Consider the following 21,995-nt stretch of genomic DNA (forward strand, 5'->3'; position numbering starts at 1 on the left):
TTCTTTTGCCCATCTTAATATTTTATTTTTATTGGCAGCCTGTGATATGGCTTTTTCTTTGTAACTCTGCCTAGAAGGCCAGCATTCCGGAGTCGCCTCTTCACTGTTGACGTTGAGACTGGTGTTTTGTGGGCACTATTGAACTGCCAGTTGAGGACTTGTGAGGCGTCTGATTCTCAAACTAGACACTCTAATGTACTTGTCCTCTTGCTCAGTTGTGCACCGGGGCCTCCCACTCCTCTTTCTATTCTGGTAAGAGCCAGTTTGTGCTGTTCTTTAAAGGGAGTAGTACACAGCGTTGTTCAAGATCTTCAGTTTTTTTGCAATTTCTTGCATGGCATAGCCTTCATTTCTCAGAACAAGAATAGACTGACGAGTTTCAGAAGAATGTCCTTTTGTTTCTGTCCATTTTGAGCCTGTAATCGAACCCACAAATGCTGTTGCTCCAGATACTCGACTAGTCTAAAGAAGGACAATTTTATTGCTTAAATCATTTCAACAGTTTTTTGTACTAACATAATTGTAAAATGGTTTTCTAATGATCAATTAGCCTATTATAAACTTGGACTAGCTAACACAACGTGCCATTGGAACACAGGAGTGATGGTTGCTGGTAATGGGCCTATGTTCACCTATGTAAATATTCCATAAAGAATCTGCTGTTTTTCAGCTACAATAGTCATTTACAACATTAACAATGTCTTGACTGTAGAATTTGGTGTTATTTTAGTGGTAAAAAAATAATATTTTTCTTTCAATAACAAGTGCTAAGTGACCACAAACTTTTTAACGGTAGTGTATAACTGTCACTGTTTTTAGAGTTAGTTCCCTTGCATTTTGTATCATTGCATCACATCACATTGTTAGTTTACCTTTCTTTCCTCTGTCACGTTTGTGTGGTTCTTCCTGAGGATTGCTAGCAAAAGTGGATCATATTAGGCTAACGTAGGCCTTTACAAGTTGTGCAATAATTTCGGGACATGTAACCTATTTGAATCATTATGGAACGCAGACCATATGTAGCAGTTGTAAGCCTGGCGCATGGTTCACGACAACTGGACCGTTGTCATCACAATTCCATTTATAGGACTACAGTTCAACCCCTATTTTATACTTTTAAAACCTATTTCATAGATTGAACAATTTCAATATGGCAACTTTCAGGATGAATCTTTTTTTTTTTTATGCACAAATAAACCAAACGTTTTTTTCTTTGCATCAATACTTTCCTAATACTAAATAATATACATGATCAGAGTATTTTAAAATGTACTAGCTGGTGCTGAAAAGGAGAAAATGTGTGTGTTTGCATCACTTTCTTTCATTGATCCCTAACCATTCTCTTCATATTCTAGTGAGTCTGTTGAAAATTCTAGTTAAAGGTACACCAAATGTAAAGGGATGGCTTTAAATAAACGGACGGAAAACCCTATTCAATGAAAACTCCATGAGAAAGTGGCAGGGTTTTTAGCGGTTTAATTAAATGTATTTAGCACACACTAGGGAACCATGCCTGCAAAGCCCGTTATGCACCTGAATACCAACTGCGGAGAAGTGCATAGGAAAGGCGTACATTTCTTAAGTCTGAATTGGGCGCTTAGATGATAGGTGCTGCCAGCAATAGACAATGTACAAACAGAATACAGACACAAAGTCAACATAAAAAGTGTACATACAGAATTGACAATATAAATACCGTAAACATAAGGATTAATTGCAACAACAATGATATAATAACTCTAATGTAGTGTTAACATTGACATAGTCCTGATGGTCTCCCCTGTCTGTGTTTGTTCAGACCGGAGCAGGTGGGAGGGCTACAATGCTTCAGCAGGCACTTATGACCCCCGCTACAGAGACTACTACGACCAGAACTATTGGTACAACTACAACCCTGAGGCCTACCGGGGCAGGGAGGCAGCCTACTACAACCAGCAGCCCTCCCAGCAGTACCCTGCCGCTACCACCAGGTATTCGCTTATACAGCCTTGATTGTTTTTCATTGAGATATGTCACTAATGATAGGGAAAGACTGTTGGGTAGAGGAATACAGAATGAAGGTGCAGGGTTTGAACACATGCCACAAGGGGCAATGTGTGGTCCAGAGTTAGGAGTGCTACCACTAAACCAGACTATGGCTTCTTTAGCACTTCCAGATACTCAGTCATAGTGGTTTACATTTTGTATTTTGATAAACTCGCCTCATCTACAACCAACTTGTAGCATCCATCACACACTACAGGAGCTTGACGTTGATGCATATCATATATTTATGTTGAAGGGATGGTTCACCCGAATTACAAAATTACGTATTTGTTTCTTTGCCTTGTAAGCAATTTATGGACAAGGACATGGTGCAATCCATGGATTAGGTTTGTTGACAGTCACTGCCATCACCTAATTTTTGGGGTAAACTACCCCTTTAATGAGAGACAAGCCCTGAAATGATTGTTCTGCATTCCAATTTGTGTTAGTAATCACCCCCCAGTTTGATGTCAGTGTTGTGCCGCCTAACATGGCCAAATCCAGTTCTAATGGAGTTTCTGTGTGTAGGCCACAGGGCTATGACGACAAGTGGCGCTATTATCCTGGTTACGATGCCAGTTTTGACGATGACTACCGGCGGCAGAGGGACCAGTACAAGGACGATTTTGACCGACGGAGCGTCCACAGCGAACAGTCGGCCCACAGTCTACACAGCTCCCAAAGCCATCGCAGCCGACGCAGCAGCTTTAGCTCTCGCTCACAACAGGTGTGTGTCTATATGGATTTGCGAAAGACTGTCGTAATTTCCTTCCAGTGCTGGTACTTTTTTATTGGTTATTAGTATGGATCATCACGTCAGTGTGTGAATCACTTGTGTGTTGTAGTTTCTTCAAACCCTCCAAAATATTAACTTATGTACCCCCCCTCTGCCCTGTAGAGCGAGGTGTACAGGTCCCAGCCTGACCTGACAGCAGTTTACGACCCCACTGTTTCTACCCTGCCTGTGGACTACTCCTATGGACAATACCCAGAACAGATGGATCCCGGACAGAGCTTCAGCCAGTACCCTTACACCTCGGGCTACCAGGCAGACAACAGCACCTGGGTCGTCGCTGAGCAGCGTAAGAACATTGTTACTGGCAACATTCATTTGTCATTTCTGGTTTGCAGAATAGAAGAATGAACCAGAAGGTGTTGAGTCCCATGAGTGATTCTGACTGATCTGGGGATTTTCCTGATTGCTGACCTTATCTGATTCTTGAAATGGCTTGTAGCCTTTTTCCCTTTGATTTGTATCGATTGTGCTGGTCACTGTCATGAGTTGTGGACATTGGGACAGAATTTTCAGTCTGTTCAGATTTTGGATTGTTTAAAGTTCTCCCTCTCCCCCCTCAGCTCCTCCTCGTCCCGTTACTCCAGAGAAGTACTCGGTATCCCACCGCTGTGCCCGCTTCGGGCCAGGTGGTCAGCTGATCCAGGTCCTGCCCAACCTCCCCTCGGCCGGCCAGCCTGCTCTAGTGGAGATCCACAACATGGAGGTAACCCTGAGAACCCAACTCACGACCCAGTCTTCCAATCGGCTAATGCCTGAATTCAGTTGTCACCGATAGTGATTTAAAGAGCACTGGAAATAATCAATCTATACTGTGGTTGATTGGGATTCAAACAAATACCTGTACGGTGTGGCTTTGTGTCAATAATATCCCATGGTAATATCCATGTGATGTCAACCTTTAAATACACAAGGAGGTGATGGGATGTCCACCAAGCAGCTTGTGAAGTGTGTTGGCCATAATGAGGTTGATATCTCCAATATAGCATAATTTTGCTGAGAAGAATGTTACAGTTTAGGCAAATTCAAATCTGGAACTTGAAGCCAGTTCCACTGCTTATTTTCATTCTTCCCCTCTAATCAGGGACTTTAGACCTGGGACACCAAGTGGGTGCTATTAATTATCAGGTAAAACAGAAAAACAGCAGTACTCGGGATCCGTCAGGGTCCGATTTTAATACTTCTGGTATAGTAGGTAGTTGCGCTATGGGCTCTTACTTACTTTACGTCAGCTAGGTGCTGAACATGAACCTGGTGTTTCACCGTCTGCTTCAGTGGTGTTGATGCTTCTAATGAGTTATCTAGTCTAAGACATCCTTAACTAGGGGTCTGTCATTGATTGTGAGAAGGTGTGCGGTATGATCAGCATTTTAGCACATGGGTGTAGGAAGCGAATGGATTGAGATTGGCAATCACTAGAGGAGATGGCAGTTCACTTGCAGCTCATGTATCATCAGACCGATACAGAACTAAACATACATGAAGGGTTTACCACAGCTGGTTTCTGTATAAAGCATATTTTATACCCAACGTAAGTACCCTAAGCAAAATTGCTTTCTTTCGTAGTTGCATCATGTTACAGATTTTGACCTTCATACTTGTGTGTATATTTGTGACACCCATTTTGCGTAGCTAATAAACTAGGCTTTTATAAATTAGGCAATAGAAATGCTAAACAAAGTCATTGTTTTATTATCCACCATAGGAAAAAACACAATTTGAATAGATTGTGAAATTATGACCATTAAATGGCCTTTTGAAGTGTATTTCTTGAGCATCAATGGTTTTCCTACAGACGATGCTGCAGGACACACCAGACCAATCCGAGCTGCGCTCCTTCCCCGGACCGCTTTTGAAGTAAGAGCGTTTTGAACTTTTAACCTTAACCCCTGAAGCCTAGTCTCTAGAATGAGATAAAGATTAGGCTACATCCTAGCTCTTTTCATACCCAACTGCTTAGCTACGTGTTCTACCTGCTTGTCTGTCTGTGTGAGATTGACTACATTGCAGGCGGACTATGCAGAAGGATTGATCGACAAATCCCCTTGTATCCCAAATTCTGTGATAAAAATTAGCAATTCTGTGCTTTGACTTTCTCTAACTAGTTCCCTCAAACAAGCTGTGTGTTCCTTTTCAAAGGGAGGAGACTCACAAGGTTGACGTGATAAAGTTCTCCCAGAACAAAGGCCTGGAGTGTGCCCGCAACAACGACCTCCTGGACAAGGACTCGGCTGCCCTCCTCTGGGACTTCATCGTGCTGCTGTGTAGGCAGAACGGGGTAAGACTGGTGGTCGGAGGTGGGACTCTTATATTATAAAAGTTTCATTGTCTGTATCACAGATGCATTAAAAGACAATAAAAATATAGACGTGGTGTAGACCCCTCAAAATTCAAATTTGGACCTTGAAGCCAATTTCACTGCTTTTTCATTCTTCCTTTCTAATAAATGACTGATTTAGACCTGGGACACCAAGTGGGTGCTATTTCAGGCAAAACAGAAAACCAGCAGTACACTATAGAGGTCGACCGATTAATCGGAATGGCCGATTTAATTAGGGCTGATTTCAAGTTTTCATAACAATCGGTATTTTTGGGCGCCGATTTCCGATTATTTTTTTTAATTTAAATTTTTATTTTATTTTTTATACCTTTTAATTAACTAGGCATGTCAAATTCTTTTTTTCAATGACTGCCTAGGAACTGTGGGTTAACTGAATTGTTCAGGGGCAAAACGGCAGATTTTCACCTTGTCAGCTCAGGGGTTCCAATCTTGCAACCGCACAGCTAACTAGTCCAACGCTCTAACCATTGCACTCCACGAGTAGCCTGCCTATTACGCAAATGCAGTAGAAGCCAAGGTAAATTGCTAGCTAGCATTAAACTTATCTTATAAAAAAACAATCAATCATAATCACTAGTTATAACTACTAATCCAGTTTAGCAGTTTAGCAGGCTAACCAGGTGAAATTGTGTCATTTCTCTTGCGTTCATTGCACACAGTCAGGGTATATGCAACAGTTTGGGCTGCCTGGCTAATTTGCCAGAATTTTACGTAATTATGACATACATTAAAGATTATGCAATGTAACAAAAATATTTAGACTTAGGGATGCCACCCGTTAGATAAAATACCGAACGGTTCCGTATTTCACTGAAATAATAAACATTTGTTTTCGAAATGATAGTTTCCGGATTCAATCATATTAATGACCAAAGGCTCGTATTTCTGTGTGTTATTATGTTATAATTAAGTTTGATTTTATAGAGCAGTCTGACTGAGCAGTAGCAGGCCCGTAATCATTCATTCAAACAGCACTTTTGTGTGTTTTGCCTGCAGCTCTTCGCAAGCACAGCGCTGTTTATGACTTCAAGCCTATCAGCCTAATGGCTGGTGTAACCAATGTGAAATGGCTAGCTAGTTAGCTGGGTGGTGTGCGCTAATACTGTTTCAAACGTCACTTGCTTTTAGATTTGGAGTAGTTATTCCCCTTGCGCTGCAAGGGCCGCGGCTTTTGTGGAGCGATGGGTAACGATGCTTCGAGTGTGGCTGTTGTCGATGTGTTCCTGGTTCGAGCCCAGGTAGGGGCGAGGAGAGGGACAGAAACTATACTGTTACACTGGTAATACTAAAGTGCCTATAAGAACATCCAATAGTCAAAGGTATATGAAATACAAATGGTATAGAGAGAAATAGTACAACCTAAAACCTCTTACCTTGGAATATTGAAGTCTCATGTGAAAGGAATCACCAACTGTTCTCATGTTCTGAGCCAGGAACTTAAACGTTAGCTTTTTTACATGGCACACATTTTTACATGCCACATATTACTTTCTTCTCCAACACTTTGTTTTTGCATTATTTAAACCAAATTGAACATGTTTCATTATTTATTTGAGGCTAAATTGATTTTATTGATGTTTTATATTAAGTTAAAATAAGTGTTAATTCAGTATTGTTGTAATTGTCATTATTACAAATAAAAAATGTTTAAAAATCGGCCGATTTTTAATCGGTATCGGCTTTTTGGGGCCTCCAATTATCGGCATTGAAAAATCATAATCGGTCGACCTCTAGTACACTAGACACTTCAGGGTCGAATTTAAATACCCCTGTTATAGACCGTTGCATCAGACATACTTGTTGTGTGTACAGTTCATTCAGAAAGTATTCACATTTTGTTATGTTACTGCCTTATTTTAAAATTGATTATATAAAATGTTTTCCTCATCAATCTACACATAATACCCCATAATGACAAAGCGAAAACAGGTTTTTAGAAATGGGAGACTGGGAGACTTGATTTTCAGCGGCAGGGATTGGGAGACTAGCCAGAATCGAGGGAAAGATGAACGTAGCAAAGTACAGAGATCCTTGATGAAAACCTGCTCCATAACACTCAGGACCTCAGGACACCTTCCAGCAGGACAACGACCCTAATCACACAGCCAAGACAATGCAGGAGTGGCTTCGGAACAAGTGTCTGACTGTTCTTGAGTGGCCCAGCCAGAGCCTGAACGAACATCTCTGGAGAGACCTGAAAATAGCTGTGTCGTGACTCTCCCCAGAGGATCTGCAGTGAAGAATGGGAGAAACTCCCCAAATACAGGTGTGCCAAGCTTGTAGTGTCATACCCAAGAGGACTCAAGCTGGAGACTTACATTTCCCTCACTAACTTTAAACATCCGCTATCTGAGCAGCTAACCATTCGCTGCAGCTGTACATAGTCCATCTGTAAATAGCCTACCCAATCTACCTACCTACTGCTCTTTTGCACACCAGTATCACTTTTTACACACCATCTGCTCATCATCATCTGCTCATCTATCACTCCAGTGTTAATCTGCTAAATTGTAATTACTTTGCTACTATGGCCTATTTATTGCCTTACCTTGTCATGCCATTTGCGCACACTGTATATAGACTTTTTATTCCATGTGTATCTCTGTGTTGTTGTTTGTGTCGCACTGCTTTGCTTTATCTTGGCCAGGTCGCAGTTGTAAATGAGAACTTGTTCTCAACTAGCCAACCTGGTCAAATAAAGGTGAAATAAGCCAAAAAAGAACTCAAGGCTGTAATCGCTGCCAAAAGTGCTGAGTAAAGGGTCTGAAATCTTATATATATAAATAAATAAATTGCTTTGTCATGGGGTATTGTCTGTAGATTGGGGGGAATTTAATACATTTTAGAATACTGCTGCTGTGACAATGTGGAGTAAGTCAAGGGGTCTGAATACTTTCCGATGGCACTGTATGTGTAACTGATTGATGCACACATACACACACACTGCATGTTAATGTTTTTAAATGAATGTCAATTGTAAAGTCTGGTCTGTAATGTATTTTTGTTGTGTGTCAGACCCCAGTAAGACAAGCTGTCTCTAATTGGGATCCTAATAAATCAAATCAAACACAGACCGTTGCATCAGACATAGACATCAGACGATTGTGAAGACCACATACTCTTTGGTGTTTTTGTGTGGTTACTGTGTGTGTGTGTGTCAGTATGGTTCTTTATGAGGGCATGAGTGTGTCTATTGCAAAAGTCTACTTCTCTTGAGGTCTAGTCTATCAAGCAGTGGGGATAGTGTGTGACTGACGGTATGTCTTGGTTTGCACAGTCATGACTGAAATTATTTGCACCATTTTGAAAAAATATGAGCAAAAAAAACTGTATAATACAAATACTGAGCTATTTTGTATGCCCCAAAAAATTGGTAGTTTGTTATTTTATACAAATGCTCAGAGAAAGACATGTTTAACAAGTAATCTTTTTTTTTCTCTCAAAGATAGTGGTCAAAATGATTGGTACCCTTTCTTTTAAGACTCCTACACCCTGTCCTTGTGAGGATAATGGCACTGAGCCTTTTTTAAAAATGTTTTATGAGATTGGAGAACATATTGGGAGGGATCTTAGACCATTCCTCCATACAGAAATCTTTCCAGACTGTTGATATTCTTTATTTGCGCTTATGGACTACCCTCTTTAATTCAATCCACAGGTTTTCAATGGGCTTCAAGTCCGGAGAATGAGCTGACCATTGCAATATGTTGATTTTGTGGTCAATTAACCATTTCTTTGTGGATTTTGATGTGTGCTTGGGGTGGGGCTGGGTGATTTACTTTAGGGCTGGGTGAATTAATTTGAGTTCATGTTTTAGCGCAATGTCCCAAATCAAGTTTCTTGTTTTCACGAGCGTTCTATGTCTTGTTGGTCTCGTCTCCTTCGCTCCTACTGTGCTGTGTGCACTGTGCACCTTCCCACTCGCACACAGACACTTCTTCCTCTCTGACAACAAGCAGTTTAAACTCGTCATTTGTATTTGTGGTTTGGTCCAACAATCGTCATATGGATACCGAATTGCTTAGACATTATTTTACTGTAATAGATGAGAACTTAACCTTTCTAACGATACCCTTTTTATGTCTCAACTCAAAATGTAGAACAAAGCAGACCATAATAAAACGAGAGTATCAATGAACATGTTGTGGAAAATGTTTACTCAGTTTCTGACGAGCATAGCATTAGATTATTCCTGACTGTTAGAAATGTAGTATATTGACCTTTAATTCCGCATCAAAGCTTATTTAGATTTTTTTTTAAATTTAAACAAAGCTTATTTAGAAAAAAAAACACATTGAGATGTATATCGTGACCCACCCATACATTTGACAGAATCAATATATGATTTTTAGGCCATATAGTCCAGTAGCTTGGGGTAATTGTCTTGCTGGAAGATCAACTTGCGGCCAAGATTCAGCCTCCTGACAGAGGCAACCAGGTTTTTGGCAAATCAATTATTTTCTTTGAGCAATTTGTATTAGTATAAAATAATTATTATGTACATTTGTTGTTGCATACAATATAGCTCAGTGTTCTATATTTATAGTAATTTTTGTTTATCTTTATCAAGGGTGCCAATAATTTTGACCATGACTGTGGTGTAGGCATATATCTAAACAACCCTCTTCCTCGATCTTCCCTTTTCTCCCAGACCGTGGTTGGGACTGACATAGCTGATCTGTTGCTGAAGGAGCATCGCTCAGTGTGGTTGCCGGGCAAGTCACCTAACGAGGCCAACCTGATTGACTTCAACAACGAGCCACTGGCACGGGCCGAGGAGGAGCCTGGGACGGGACCATTGTCCCTCCTATCAGACACCTTCATGACTGTCCCCGAGAACATAGGCAAGGAAACGGAGCGCTTCAGGGAACTGCTGCTATTTGGTCGCAAGAAGGTATGAATGCCATCTACCTTGAATTTACTGGTTTATGTTAAGTGGGAGAGTAGGAGGAAATTTGTCTTTTTAGGAGACAATGTGAAAAACATGCTTTGCGACATTGTAACAGAATCGTATGAGAACTTTCATTACTTCTAAAATGCAGTGAAAGCAGGATAAAATTGCAGAATGTGATTGTATGGGAACTTGATGCATATTCAGACATTTTGACTGTGTGGTGTAATTACGTGTACTATAGCTAGCTATACAGTGCCTTGCGAAAGTATTCGGCCCCCTTGAACTTTGCGACCTTTTGCCACATTTCAGGCTTCAAACATAAAGATATAAAACTGTATTTTTTTGTGAAGAATCAACAACAAGTGGGACACAATCATGAAGTGGAACGACATTTATTGGATATTTCAAACTTTTTTAACAAATCAAAAACTGAAAAATTGGGCGTGCAAAATTATTCAGCCCCCTTAAGTTAATACTTTGTAGCGCCACCTTTTGCTGCGATTACAGCTGTAAGTCGCTTGGGGTATGTCTCTATCAGTTTTGCACATCGAGAGACTGACATTTTTTCCCATTCCTCCTTGCAAAACAGCTCGAGCTCAGTGAGGTTGGATGGAGAGCATTTGTGAACAGCAGTTTTCAGTTCTTTCCACAGATTCTCGATTGGATTCAGGTCTGGACTTTGACTTGGCCATTCTAACACCTGGATATGTTTATTATTGAACCATTCCATTGTAGATTTTGCTTTATGTTTTGGATCATTGTCTTGTTGGAAGACAAATCTCCGTCCCAGTCTCAGGTCTTTTGCAGACTCCATCAGGTTTTCTTCCAGAATGGTCCTGTATTTGGCTCCATCCATCTTCCCATCAATTTCATCTTCCCTGTCCCTGCTGAAGAAAAGCAGGCCCAAACCATGATGCTGCCACCACCATGTTTGACAGTTGGGATGGTGTGTTCAGCTGTGTTGCTTTTACGCCAAACATAACGTTTTGCATTGTTGCCAAAAAGTTCAATTTTGGTTTCATCTGACCAGAGCACCTTCTTCCACATGTTTGGTGTGTCTCCCAGGTGGCTTGTGGCAAACTTTAAACGACACTTTTTTATGGATATCTTTAAGAAATGGCTTTCTTCTTGCCACTCTTCCATAAAGGCCAGATTTGTGCAATATACGACTGATTGTTGTCCTATGGACAGAGTCTCCCACCTCAGCTGTAGATCTCTGCAGTTCATCCAGAGTGATCATGGGCCTCTTGGCTGCATCTCTGATCAGTCTGCTCCTTGTATGAGCTGAAAGTTTAGAGGGACGGCCAGGTCTTGGTAGATTTGCAGTGGTTTGATACTCCTTCCATTTCAATATTATCGCTTGCACAGTGCTCCTTGGGATGTTTAAAGCTTGGGAAATCTTTTTGTATCCAAATCCGGCTTTAAACTTCTTCACAACAGTATCTCGGACCTGCCTGGTGTGTTCCTTGTTCTTCATGATGCTCTCTGCGCTTTTAACGGATCTCTGAGACTATCACAGTGCAGGTGCATTTATACGGAGACTTGATTACACACAGGTGGATTGTATTTATCATCATTAGTCATTTAGGTCAACATTGGATCATTCAGAGATCCTCACTGAACTTCTGGAGAGAGTTTGCTGCACTGAAAGTAAAGGGGCTGAATAATTTTGCACGCCCAATTTTTCAGTTTTTGATTTATTAAAAAAGTTTGAAATATCCAATAATTGTCGTTCCACTTCATGATTGTGTCCCACTTGTTGTTGATTCTTCACAAAAAAATACAGTTTTATATCTTTATGTTTGAAGCCTGAAATGTGGCAAAAGGTCGCAAAGTTCAAGGGGGCCGAATACTTTCGCAAGGCACTGTATGTGTTATCCTTTTTACTACCTGTGCTATTGTGTAGGATGCCCTGGAGGCAGCCATGAAGGGAGCTCTGTGGGGCCACGCCCTGCTGCTGGCCAGTAAGATGGACAGCCGGACACATGCTCGCGTCATGACCAGGTGAGTCAAGAAAACGCATGCAACCCATGCACATCGAATGGCTTTAGTCAGGGGCTTCAGCAAAAAAAGAAGATTCTAAACACAGATCTATGCTGCTAGCCTGGTCCCAGATCTGCCAAACATGGTATGATAACGATCATAGGAGTTGGCTATACAGCAACAGATCTGGGACCAGAGGGTTATACTAGGAATCTAGCTAGATCTACTCAGGGTTTTCTAAAGCTAGCCAGCTTCAGTAAGCTTCATCCATGTTACGAAGGTGGATGGATAGTGATCCTTAAGCTACCGCTAGCTTGAGTAGAACTCGGCCATGCTTGTAAATGCGCATACATGTTGCATGTGGACATCCCAGCTAGTCAAACGCCGAACTCTTTACGAAATCAACATGAAAGAAGTTATTCAGCAGGCTAAGGTGGGAAATAGGCTACCAGAAGAGCAGTCTTTCTTTTATTCCTCGTGTCATTAATGCTGTCTTTGGTGTGAAATGCACAAGCACCTTTATCCCCTCTATCAAGATTTTTTTTGTATTAAGTTATATGAAAGTTTCATTGCGCTTTAAGTTTCAAATTCACCCTGTCATAAATGGGTGGCGTGATTTTGTATTTGGATACTACTATTTTTAACACAGCATTTGAAATGTTTCATTTGTCTTCCTCAAAAATGGTCTGGAGAATGAAGGGATGATGGAGGGAATCTAATTTGATTGGTCCTCAACTCGAAGCTCAAACACTTAGGTTCTTAAGAATCTCATATATAAAATATATTTTAACACTAACACTTTGTTGGTCACTACATGATTCCATATGTGTTATTTCATAGTTATAATTCTACAATGTAGAAAATAGTAAATAAATAAAAACCCTGGAATTAATAGGTGTGTCCAAACCTTTGACTGGTACTGTATATATATTTATATTTAAACTGACTTGTCTAGTTCAATAAAGGTTAAGAACAAATTCTTATTTACAATGACGGCCTACCCCGACCAAACCTTCCCCTAACCCTGACGATGCTGGGCCAATTGTGCGCCGCTCTATGGAACTCCCGATCACGGACGGTTGTGATACAGCCTGGGATCGAACCATGGTCTGTAGTGATGACTGAGATGCAGTGCCTTAGACTGCTGCGCCACTTGGGAGCCCAAAGAATATCACATATACATAAGTATTTATACTCTTTACTCAGTACTTTATTGAAGCACCCTTTGTCAGTGATTACAGCTTCAAGACTTCTTGGGTATGACGAGAAGCTTGGCACACCTGTATTTGGGGAGTTTCTCCCATTCTTCTCTGCAGTTCCTCTCAAGCTCTGTCAGGTTGGATGGGGAGTGTCGCTGCACAGCTATTTTCAGGTCTTCCCAATCGCCCTGTGATCAATTTGATAGATTATTAATGTTTATTAATACCTAAAGTTGGTTTACAAAAGTAGTTTGAAGTGATTTGTAAAAGTTTATAGGCAACTTTTTTAATTTTAAAATGTGACGTTGCGTCTTGTAAAGGTGAATTTTCCTTGGATCAGACGGCCTTCATAAATTGACATTTTGGGCATACTTTGACGGATTTAATCGGGAAAGACCCAATTGTGATGTTTATGGGACATATAGGAGTGCCAACAAAGAAGCTTGTCAAAGGTAATGAATGTTTTTTATATTTTATTTCTGCGTTTTGTGTAGCGCCGGCTACCGCTAAATCTTTTGTTTAGGTCTCGTTCAGGTATTTCGAGGGGTGCATGCTATCAGATAATAGCTTCTCATGCTTTCGCCGAAAAGCATTTTACAAATCTGACATGTTGGCTAGATTCACAACGAGTGTAGCTTTAATTGAGTACCTTGCATGTGTGTTTTAATGAAAGTTTGAGTTTTATCGAGTACTACAGGTGGCGCTCTGAAATTTCAGCTGATTTTGGTTCCTGTACAGGAACAACAATACGTAAGGTGCCTTTTGGAAAACTCCAAGCGGGCTGTCATGTGCCTTTTACTGAGTAGCTGCTTCCATCTGGCCACTCTACCATAAAGGCCAGATTGGTGGTGTGCTGCAGAGATGTTTGTCCTTCTGGAAGGTTCTCCCATCACCTTCGCCCAGATCAGCCAAGACACGATCTTATCTCAGGAGCTCTACAGACAATTCCTTTGACCTCATAGCTTGATTTTGGCTCTGACGTGCATTTGTCAACTGTGGTTCTTTATATAGACAGGTGTGTGTGCCTTTCCAAATCATGTGCAATCAATTGAATCTACCACAGGTGGAGTCCAATCAAGTTGTTGAAACATCTCAAGGATGATCAATGGAAGCAGGATGCACCGGAGCTCAATTTCGAGTCATATAGCAAAGGATCTGAATACTTATGTAAAGTATTTGTTTTTTATTTTTACCAAATTTTGCAAAAAAAATTCTAAAACCTGTTTTTGCTCTGTCATTTTGGGGTATTCTGTGTAGATTGATTTAACATCTTGGTGACGGGGCAGTATTTTCACGTCCGGATGAAATGCATACCCAAATTCAACTGCCTGCTACTCATCCCCAGCATATTATTAGTAGATTTGGATAGAAAACACACTGAAGTTTCTAGAACTGTTTGAATCATGTCTGTGAGTATAACAGAACTTATGTAGCAGGTGAAACCCGGAGACAAACCATTCAGATTTCTTTTTTTTGAGGTCACTCTCTTTTCAATGTGTTTTCATTGGGAATCCTTATTGCAGTTCCTATCGCTTCCACTGGATGTCAACAGTCTTTAGAAATTGGTTGAGGTTATTTATTTTTGTAATGAAGAAGTACGGCCATCTTGAACAAGGGTCACTTGAAGTGTACTGTTAGAGGCACGTGACCAGAAAGCAAGCTACAGTTTGTTTTGCTCCTGTATTGAACACAGATCATCCCGTCTTCAATTGTATCGATTATTTACGTTAAATACCTAAAGTTGTATTACAAAAGTAGTTTGAAATGTTTTGACAAAGTTTACAGGTAACTTTTGAGATATTTTGTAGTCACGTTGCGCAAGTTGGAACCGGTGCTTTTCTGGATCAAACGCGCCAAATAAATTGACATTTTGGATATATATCGATGGAATTAATCGAACAAAAGGACCATTTGTGATGTTTATGGGACATATTGGAGTGCCAACAAAAGAAGCTCTTCAAAGGTAAGGCATGAATTATATTTTTATTTCTGCGTTTTGTGTCGCGCCTGCATGGTTGAAATATGGGTTCTCTTTTAGTTTACGGAGGTGCTATCCTCAGATAATAGCATCGTTTGCTTTTGCCGAAAGGCCTTTTTGAAATCTGACATGTTGGCTGGATACACAAGTGTAGCTTTAATTTGCTATCTTGCATGTGTGCTTTCATGAAAGTTTGATTTTTATAGTAATTTATTTGAATTTGGCGCTCTGCATTTTCGCTGGCTTTTGGCAGAGGTTAATCAATTTTAGAATAAGGCTGTAATCTCACAAAAAATTCAAGGGGTCTGAATACTTTCCAAATGCAGTGTATACACGGGGTACGAGTACTGAGTTGATGTGCACGGGTATGAGGTAATTGAGGTAGATATGTACATTTAGGTAGGGGTAAAGTGACTAGGCAACAGTGTCGTTTTCCTGTTTCAGCATGACAATGCCCCCGTGCACAAAGCGAGGTCCATACAGAAATGGTTTGTCGGGATCGGTGTGGAAGAACTTGACTGGCCTGCACAGAGCCCTGACCTCCACCCCATCGAACACCTTTAGGATGAATTGGAACACCGACTGCGAGCTAGTGCCCGACCTCACTAATGCTCTTGTGGCTGAATAGGAGCAGGTCCCCACAGCAATGTTCCAACATCTAGTGGAAAGTCCTCCCCAGAAGGGTGGAGGCTGTTATAGCAGCAAAGGGGGGACCAACTCCATATTAATACCCATGATTTTGGAATGAGATGTTGGACCAGCAAGCTTTTGGTCATTTAGTTTATTTCTGTATTTCGTTTTCAATAAATGTTCTAAACTTTTTTTCTCTCTGTCGTTATGGAATATTGTGTGTAGGTAGGGGAGAAGAAAATATATGCAATCCATTTTGAATGCAGGTTGTAACACAGCAAAATGTGGAATAAGTCAAGGGGTAGGAATACTCTCTGAAGGCATTGTATGTACAAAAAAGTTGCTCAACGTAGAAAAAACACACAAAATACCAGAAGACGTTAGCTATCCAAAAAAGAGGTGAATGTATTGACTGAAAAAGATTAAACTTGTGATCCTTTTTTCTTGGGGTGGTCAGGTTTGCGAACAGTCTGCCCATCAACGACCCTCTGCAGACAGTGTACCAACTGATGTCTGGGAGGATGCCCGCCTCAGCCACTGTGAGTATGACCCTGTGATACCTTTTCTATTTTGATAACAGAACCACACTGCTGTCTTGTTCAGAAATTACATTTTGAGATAAAAAGGGAGTATTTTTTTATTTCATCAAAAAGAACGGAGGATTTTTTTAAATGTATTTTAATTTATTACATTCATTATTAATTTAAACAGGAATTTACATTTAAAGGCCCAATCTCAAAAATGAGATTGTCTTGTATTTAATATATATTTCCACACTATAAGGTTTGAGTAATACTGTGAAATTGGGGAAATTATGACAATGCCCTTTTAGTGTAATAGCTTTTTGAAAAGGTTGCCTGAAAGTTCATTCTGTTTTGGTGGATGAAGTGTTGGCTTGCCTGGTGACATCACCAGGTGGTAAATTAGTTAATAGACCAATAAGAGAGAATTCCAAACCTCTGTTAGATTTCAGTTTTCCCTTCCCCACTCACAAGCCTAGCAAAATTCTTGCACAATAAATTGCTCTTTGCTAACCTATATTTTTGTTTGTTGTTGACCATTTCAATTGATAACAATCATAGTAAGTTACTTAATTGTTACCCAGATATTATATGATATTAGATTAAAATGGCTGCATTGGACCTTTAACATTAAATGTTTAAAATTAAATTGTTCTTGTGGCTTAATGAACATTTTCAAGTAATAAAAAAGTGATCTTTCAGCAATGTGAAATTAAAGTTGGCTGTTCAATACTGAACTGCACTTATTGAAGAACGGATCAAGAAAATTAATTTGGGGTCAGCACTATACTGTAAAAGTTACATAAGTGTCTCTGCAGTGCTGTGGGGATGAGAAGTGGGGCGACTGGCGCCCCCATCTGGCCATGGTGCTGTCCAACCTGACCCACACTTTGGACCTGGACACACGTACCATCACCACCATGGGAGACACTCTGGGTGAGACATCAAAGGACACATTTGTGGGCCAGAAGTTTCAGGAGAAACTCTGGTCCTTAATCACATTACATGCATAGGATGTATGGAGGATGTTTGTTGCTCAACTCTTGTGCGCTGACAAGTAAAAGTCATCGAAATGTTCCCTATCATGAATATAAGATTAAGATTTATCATCATAGTATATAATAGTTTGTCATCAACCATGAATTATGATGGTTATTAGGGCTGGGAATTGCTAGGGTCCTTAGGATATGGTCACGATACTTAGGTGCCGGTACAATATGTATAGCGATCCTCATGGTATTATATGTATTGCGATTCAGTGGTGGTCAGTGCTGTTTTTAAGCTTAGGGAGGGCGATTATTTATTCATTTTATAAGCATGGACTTATTTCTATTACAGCATAATTTGGATGACTGTCATTCTTATTCCATTCACCCAGCCTAATGTAACAACGATAGATTTAGGTTACTACATGATACTCTAATTTGCCCTATACCCATCATGAGGTTGCTACAACCTAGCCTATGAATAGGGCAGTGCGATTGCATCATCTGTGGATCTATTGGGGCGGTAAGCAAATTGAAGTGGATCTAGGGTGTAAGGTAGAGGTGAAATGATTCTTGACTAACCTCTCAAAGCACTTCATGATGACAGAAGTGAGTGCTATGGGGCGATAGTCATTTAGTTCAGTTACCTTTGCTTTCTTGAGTACAGGAACAATGGTGGCCATCTTGAAGCATGTGGGGACAGCAGACTGGGATAGGGAGAGATTGAATATGTCCGTAAACACTCCAGCCAGCTGGTCTGCGCATGCTCTGAGGGCACGGCTAGGGATGCTGTCTGGGCCTGCAGCCTTGTGAGGGTTAACGCTTTTACAACTTATAGTTTTTATCAAAGATTCTCTGTAATTAGTATTAAGCGATCAACTGATTAATCATGTAACTGTAATTAACTAGGAAGTCGGGGCACCAAGGACAAATATTCAGATTACAAAGTAATCATTTCCTAAAATAACTTTTCAGATATTTTATCTGATCAATTAGTCTTCGAATTAATGCATTATTTACTTTACCTCACATTAGTCTCATTCCAAACGTCATAAATTGTTGGTTATCTGCACGAACCCAGTCTTCACTGAGTCATCCATACATCAATTGTCTTAAATAATTTATTTATTACTAACTAAGTAATTCACAGAAATGCATAAACAAACAAGGTAAATGTGGTTACAAGAAATGATAGGGGAATGTGCCCTAGTGGGCTAAACCGGCATCGCGACCTCTCTCGCTCTCTCTCTGTCTTGGTTAGAGGGGATAGTTCAAAGTGACATTCATTCATTTGTTATAGATGGATGTTTCGGCAGTTGTCGTTCCTCGCGTTCAATGGTACAGAATTCCTAGCTGCAGACTAGTAATTGATATCAAAGACTTGTTCTTATTCTGTCGGTATCGATAGTGTAAGAGTTTAACCACGTGGTATGGTTCAAATATTCAGCAATGGTCGACAACCTTTGTTCTCTCCTTATGGAGAAAAACATGGTCTGGTGATAATTTCTCAAAGTTGGGTTTTATTCGGAATTGCAGAAAAGGGCTGTCCCAGGATGCCTGACCCTAACTGGGCTCAGATCCTCTGATTTAGTTAACTCCAATTCCCTTTTTGAGTTTTCCTTCATTAAACAGTCCAAAATCACATTGTAAAATTGTGTAAACAATATCATACTCATTCATCTTATACAACAATTAGATGTAAACCTCATATCTGAGGCTATTATATAAACAGCGTTATGGTAATGTGGCCACACCGTCTCCCATGAGCTTCCCCAAGTTGTAACAAACGGACCAGTTCGTAGCTGGATTTTTCGCCGATCTTCTATACTTTCTCCGGAACATGAAATTTGTTCCGACCTCAAGTTCTATGAGGTGGAAGAAATTCCCCTGTTCTCTATGAACATTTACTCTCTCCATACTGTGTGTCCATGAGGAGATCCTCAGGAATTTACGATGTCTCTCTGACCACAACAGCCTAGTTGAAGGAGGAAAGGGGGAGGCAGGGAGAGGGGGATGGGGCTTGCCACACCCAAAGAGGGCAACGTCATGACACACGCTTTTAAATGGCTTACTCCGGTCGGCCATTTAAAAGGAGAGCCCACAGTCCTTGGTAGCAGGCCTCGTCAGTGGCGCACTGTGTTATCCTCAAAGCAAGCGAAGGTGCTTGTCCGGAAGCAAGACGTTCGTGTCCGCAACGTGACTGGTTTTCCTTTTGTAGTCCGTGATTATCTGTAAACCCTGCCACATACGTCTTGTTTCTGAGCTGGTGAATTGCGACTCCACTTTGTCTCTATACTGATGTTTTCCCCGTTTGATTGCCTTACGTAGGGAATTGTATTCAGCCATATTCCCAGTCACCTTGCCATGTTTAAATGCGATGGTTCGCACTTTCAGTTTTGCACAATTGCTGCCATCTATCCACGGATTCTGGTTAGGGTGGGTTTTAATAGGCACAGTGGGTACATATATGTATTCGTCAATGTTATTCTCGGAGGCTACCCGGAACATATCCCAGTCCGTGTGATCAAAACAATCTTGAAGCGTGGATTCCGATTTGGTCAGACCAGCGTTGAATTGTCCTTAGCACGGGTACCTCCTGTTTAGAATTTCTGCCTCTAGGAAGGGAGGAGCAAAATGGAGTCGTGATCAGATTTTTCGAAGGGAGGGCGGGGGAGGGCCTTGTGGGCATCCCAGAAGTTGTACAAATTTCCTCGACTAACCTGTACCCCCACACATTGACTCTGTACTGGTACCCCCTGTATATAGCCTCATAATTGTTATTTTGTTACTTTTTATTTTATTTATTATTTTCTTAACTTTATTTCTTGAACTGCATTGTTGGTTATGGGCTTGTAATTAAGCATTTCACAGTAAGGTCTACCTGTTGTATTCAGTGCATGTGACAAATAATATTTGATTTGAGAGACATTGGACTAATCAAGGTGACAGAGTGACACATTGAATATCGCCTTGCACACTCTTGCCTGCATCTAGGTGACCTAGGGTGTAATCATTAGTCCAAACAGTTGCAAAAACACTGTTTTCCAACTAAAACGATAGTTTCTATTGGACAAATTCAGGGAGATCTCTTCCCGTTTCATTCCGTTTGCTTCCGATTAAGAAACGTTTTGCAACAGAATCGGCTAAATGAACACACTGCTGATCATCCGCACACACAGTTCACTTTCATTGCAGCCACATCATTACCACTTTGCTTGTGTATAATTCCTTGCATCTATGGGCTCTCCTCAACTTGTTCCTTCGCTTGTGGACTTCAGTGCACAACAAAACAGCTGTTTGTGATCAGCGACAAAAACCTCTTCAAACCATAGCCGATAACCGCTACACAGCCTACACTATCACCATTTCAATGTTATAGTCAACAAACTGGAACTAACGCGTTTGTACACGGATTGGATTGTGGGTTTACAATCACGCAGTACACTGTACAGCTAGCAGTTACACCGGCAGGAGGAGGTAGGACCAAGTCACTCACTATTATTTGAGTCACAAGCATGACTCAAGTCACAAGGTCCAAGTCTCAAGTCGAGTCCCAAGTAGAACAGGTCAAGACTGGAGTCAAGTCCAAGTCACCCATTCTAAGAGCCAATCAAGTTTTCAAGTTGAGTCTAAAAAACAAATCTACCAATGCTTGTTCAACTATAAATCTTTGTCTATTTATTGAGGCTACCAGACAGCCCTTTTCATTATTTTGTCTACAACACATTTTGATTAACCTATGTAATTGTAAAATGGGGACCTTGTAGCAGTTGTAATGGTCTGAAATCAGCAGAAGGTAAGGCAGGTTGATGTGTAGTATTGGGGATCCAATGGTGAAAGCACCAAATCATACAAAATATACAAGTAGATTGACCAAATATACACGGGCAATAGCCCAAAAGAAATAGCCTCTGTATCAGGCTTAACCTGTCCTATCTAAATGGACACAGGTAGAGGGCTAAAATGTACAGACTCCCCTTGAGAAACCAAATCGAATCTGTCCAGCAGGAGCTCAAACAGGTAGGCCTACAATAACATAAGCACTTGGACCCCAGGACCATACAATTACCCAATTTGGCAATTACAACCAATAAACTGGTTCTACAATGTAAAAGGCAGTTTCGACATCCATTGTTACATTGGTACATTCGTCTTAATCAGACTTGATGATTATTGATATTTCAACACCATGCATACATGGAACAATACTTTTCTATTATAGTGTGGAGTGTAGGCCACGTAGCCTATTTCTATGCACACTGGGTAGCATGTCCTCCTATTACGCACAACAAAAATTATAGAAACATACAGTGCATTCGGAAATTTTTCAGACCCCTTCACTTTTTCAACATTTTGTTAAAACTTCTTGACGCTACCCATCCCTGTCGCGGGATCATTTTCGTCAGCAACCGCTGAATAGCATAGCGCAACAGCAAAATATTCATTTTCATGAAATCACAAGTGCAATATTGCAAAACACAATTTATTTAGCCTTTTGTTAATCCACCTGTCATCTCAGAGTTTGAAATTATGCTTTACAGCGAAAGTAATCCAAGCGTTTGTGTAAATTTATCGATAGCCTAGCATAGCATTATGTACACTTAGCATCAGGAAGCTTGGTCACGAAAATCAGAAAAGCAATCAA

At 40.6% G+C, this 21,995-nt stretch overlaps 1 protein-coding gene across 6 annotated transcripts in view; it reads left to right on the top strand.

The window, feature by feature from the left end:
* The window catches only part of sec16a (SEC16 homolog A, endoplasmic reticulum export factor), a 73,531-nt gene that overhangs the window by 33,117 nt on the left and 18,419 nt on the right, over window positions 1-21,995 (top strand). For all 6 annotated transcript variants that reach the window (XM_036977742.1, XM_021603211.2, XM_036977740.1 and 3 more), the window contains 10 exons: window positions 1,799-1,970; window positions 2,554-2,752; window positions 2,924-3,107; window positions 3,382-3,524; window positions 4,614-4,675; window positions 4,958-5,096; window positions 9,811-10,053; window positions 11,960-12,057; window positions 16,301-16,382; window positions 17,183-17,300. In XM_036977742.1, coding sequence (XP_036833637.1) covers window positions 1,799-1,970; window positions 2,554-2,752; window positions 2,924-3,107; window positions 3,382-3,524; window positions 4,614-4,675; window positions 4,958-5,096; window positions 9,811-10,053; window positions 11,960-12,057; window positions 16,301-16,382; window positions 17,183-17,300 — 1,440 coding nt within the window. The remainder of the gene's footprint in view (window positions 1-1,798; window positions 1,971-2,553; window positions 2,753-2,923; window positions 3,108-3,381; window positions 3,525-4,613; window positions 4,676-4,957; window positions 5,097-9,810; window positions 10,054-11,959; window positions 12,058-16,300; window positions 16,383-17,182; window positions 17,301-21,995) is intronic.

The sequence above is a fragment of the Oncorhynchus mykiss genome, chromosome 5, assembly GCF_013265735.2.
Source record: "Oncorhynchus mykiss isolate Arlee chromosome 5, USDA_OmykA_1.1, whole genome shotgun sequence".
Taxonomy (NCBI): Eukaryota; Metazoa; Chordata; class Actinopteri; order Salmoniformes; family Salmonidae; genus Oncorhynchus; species Oncorhynchus mykiss.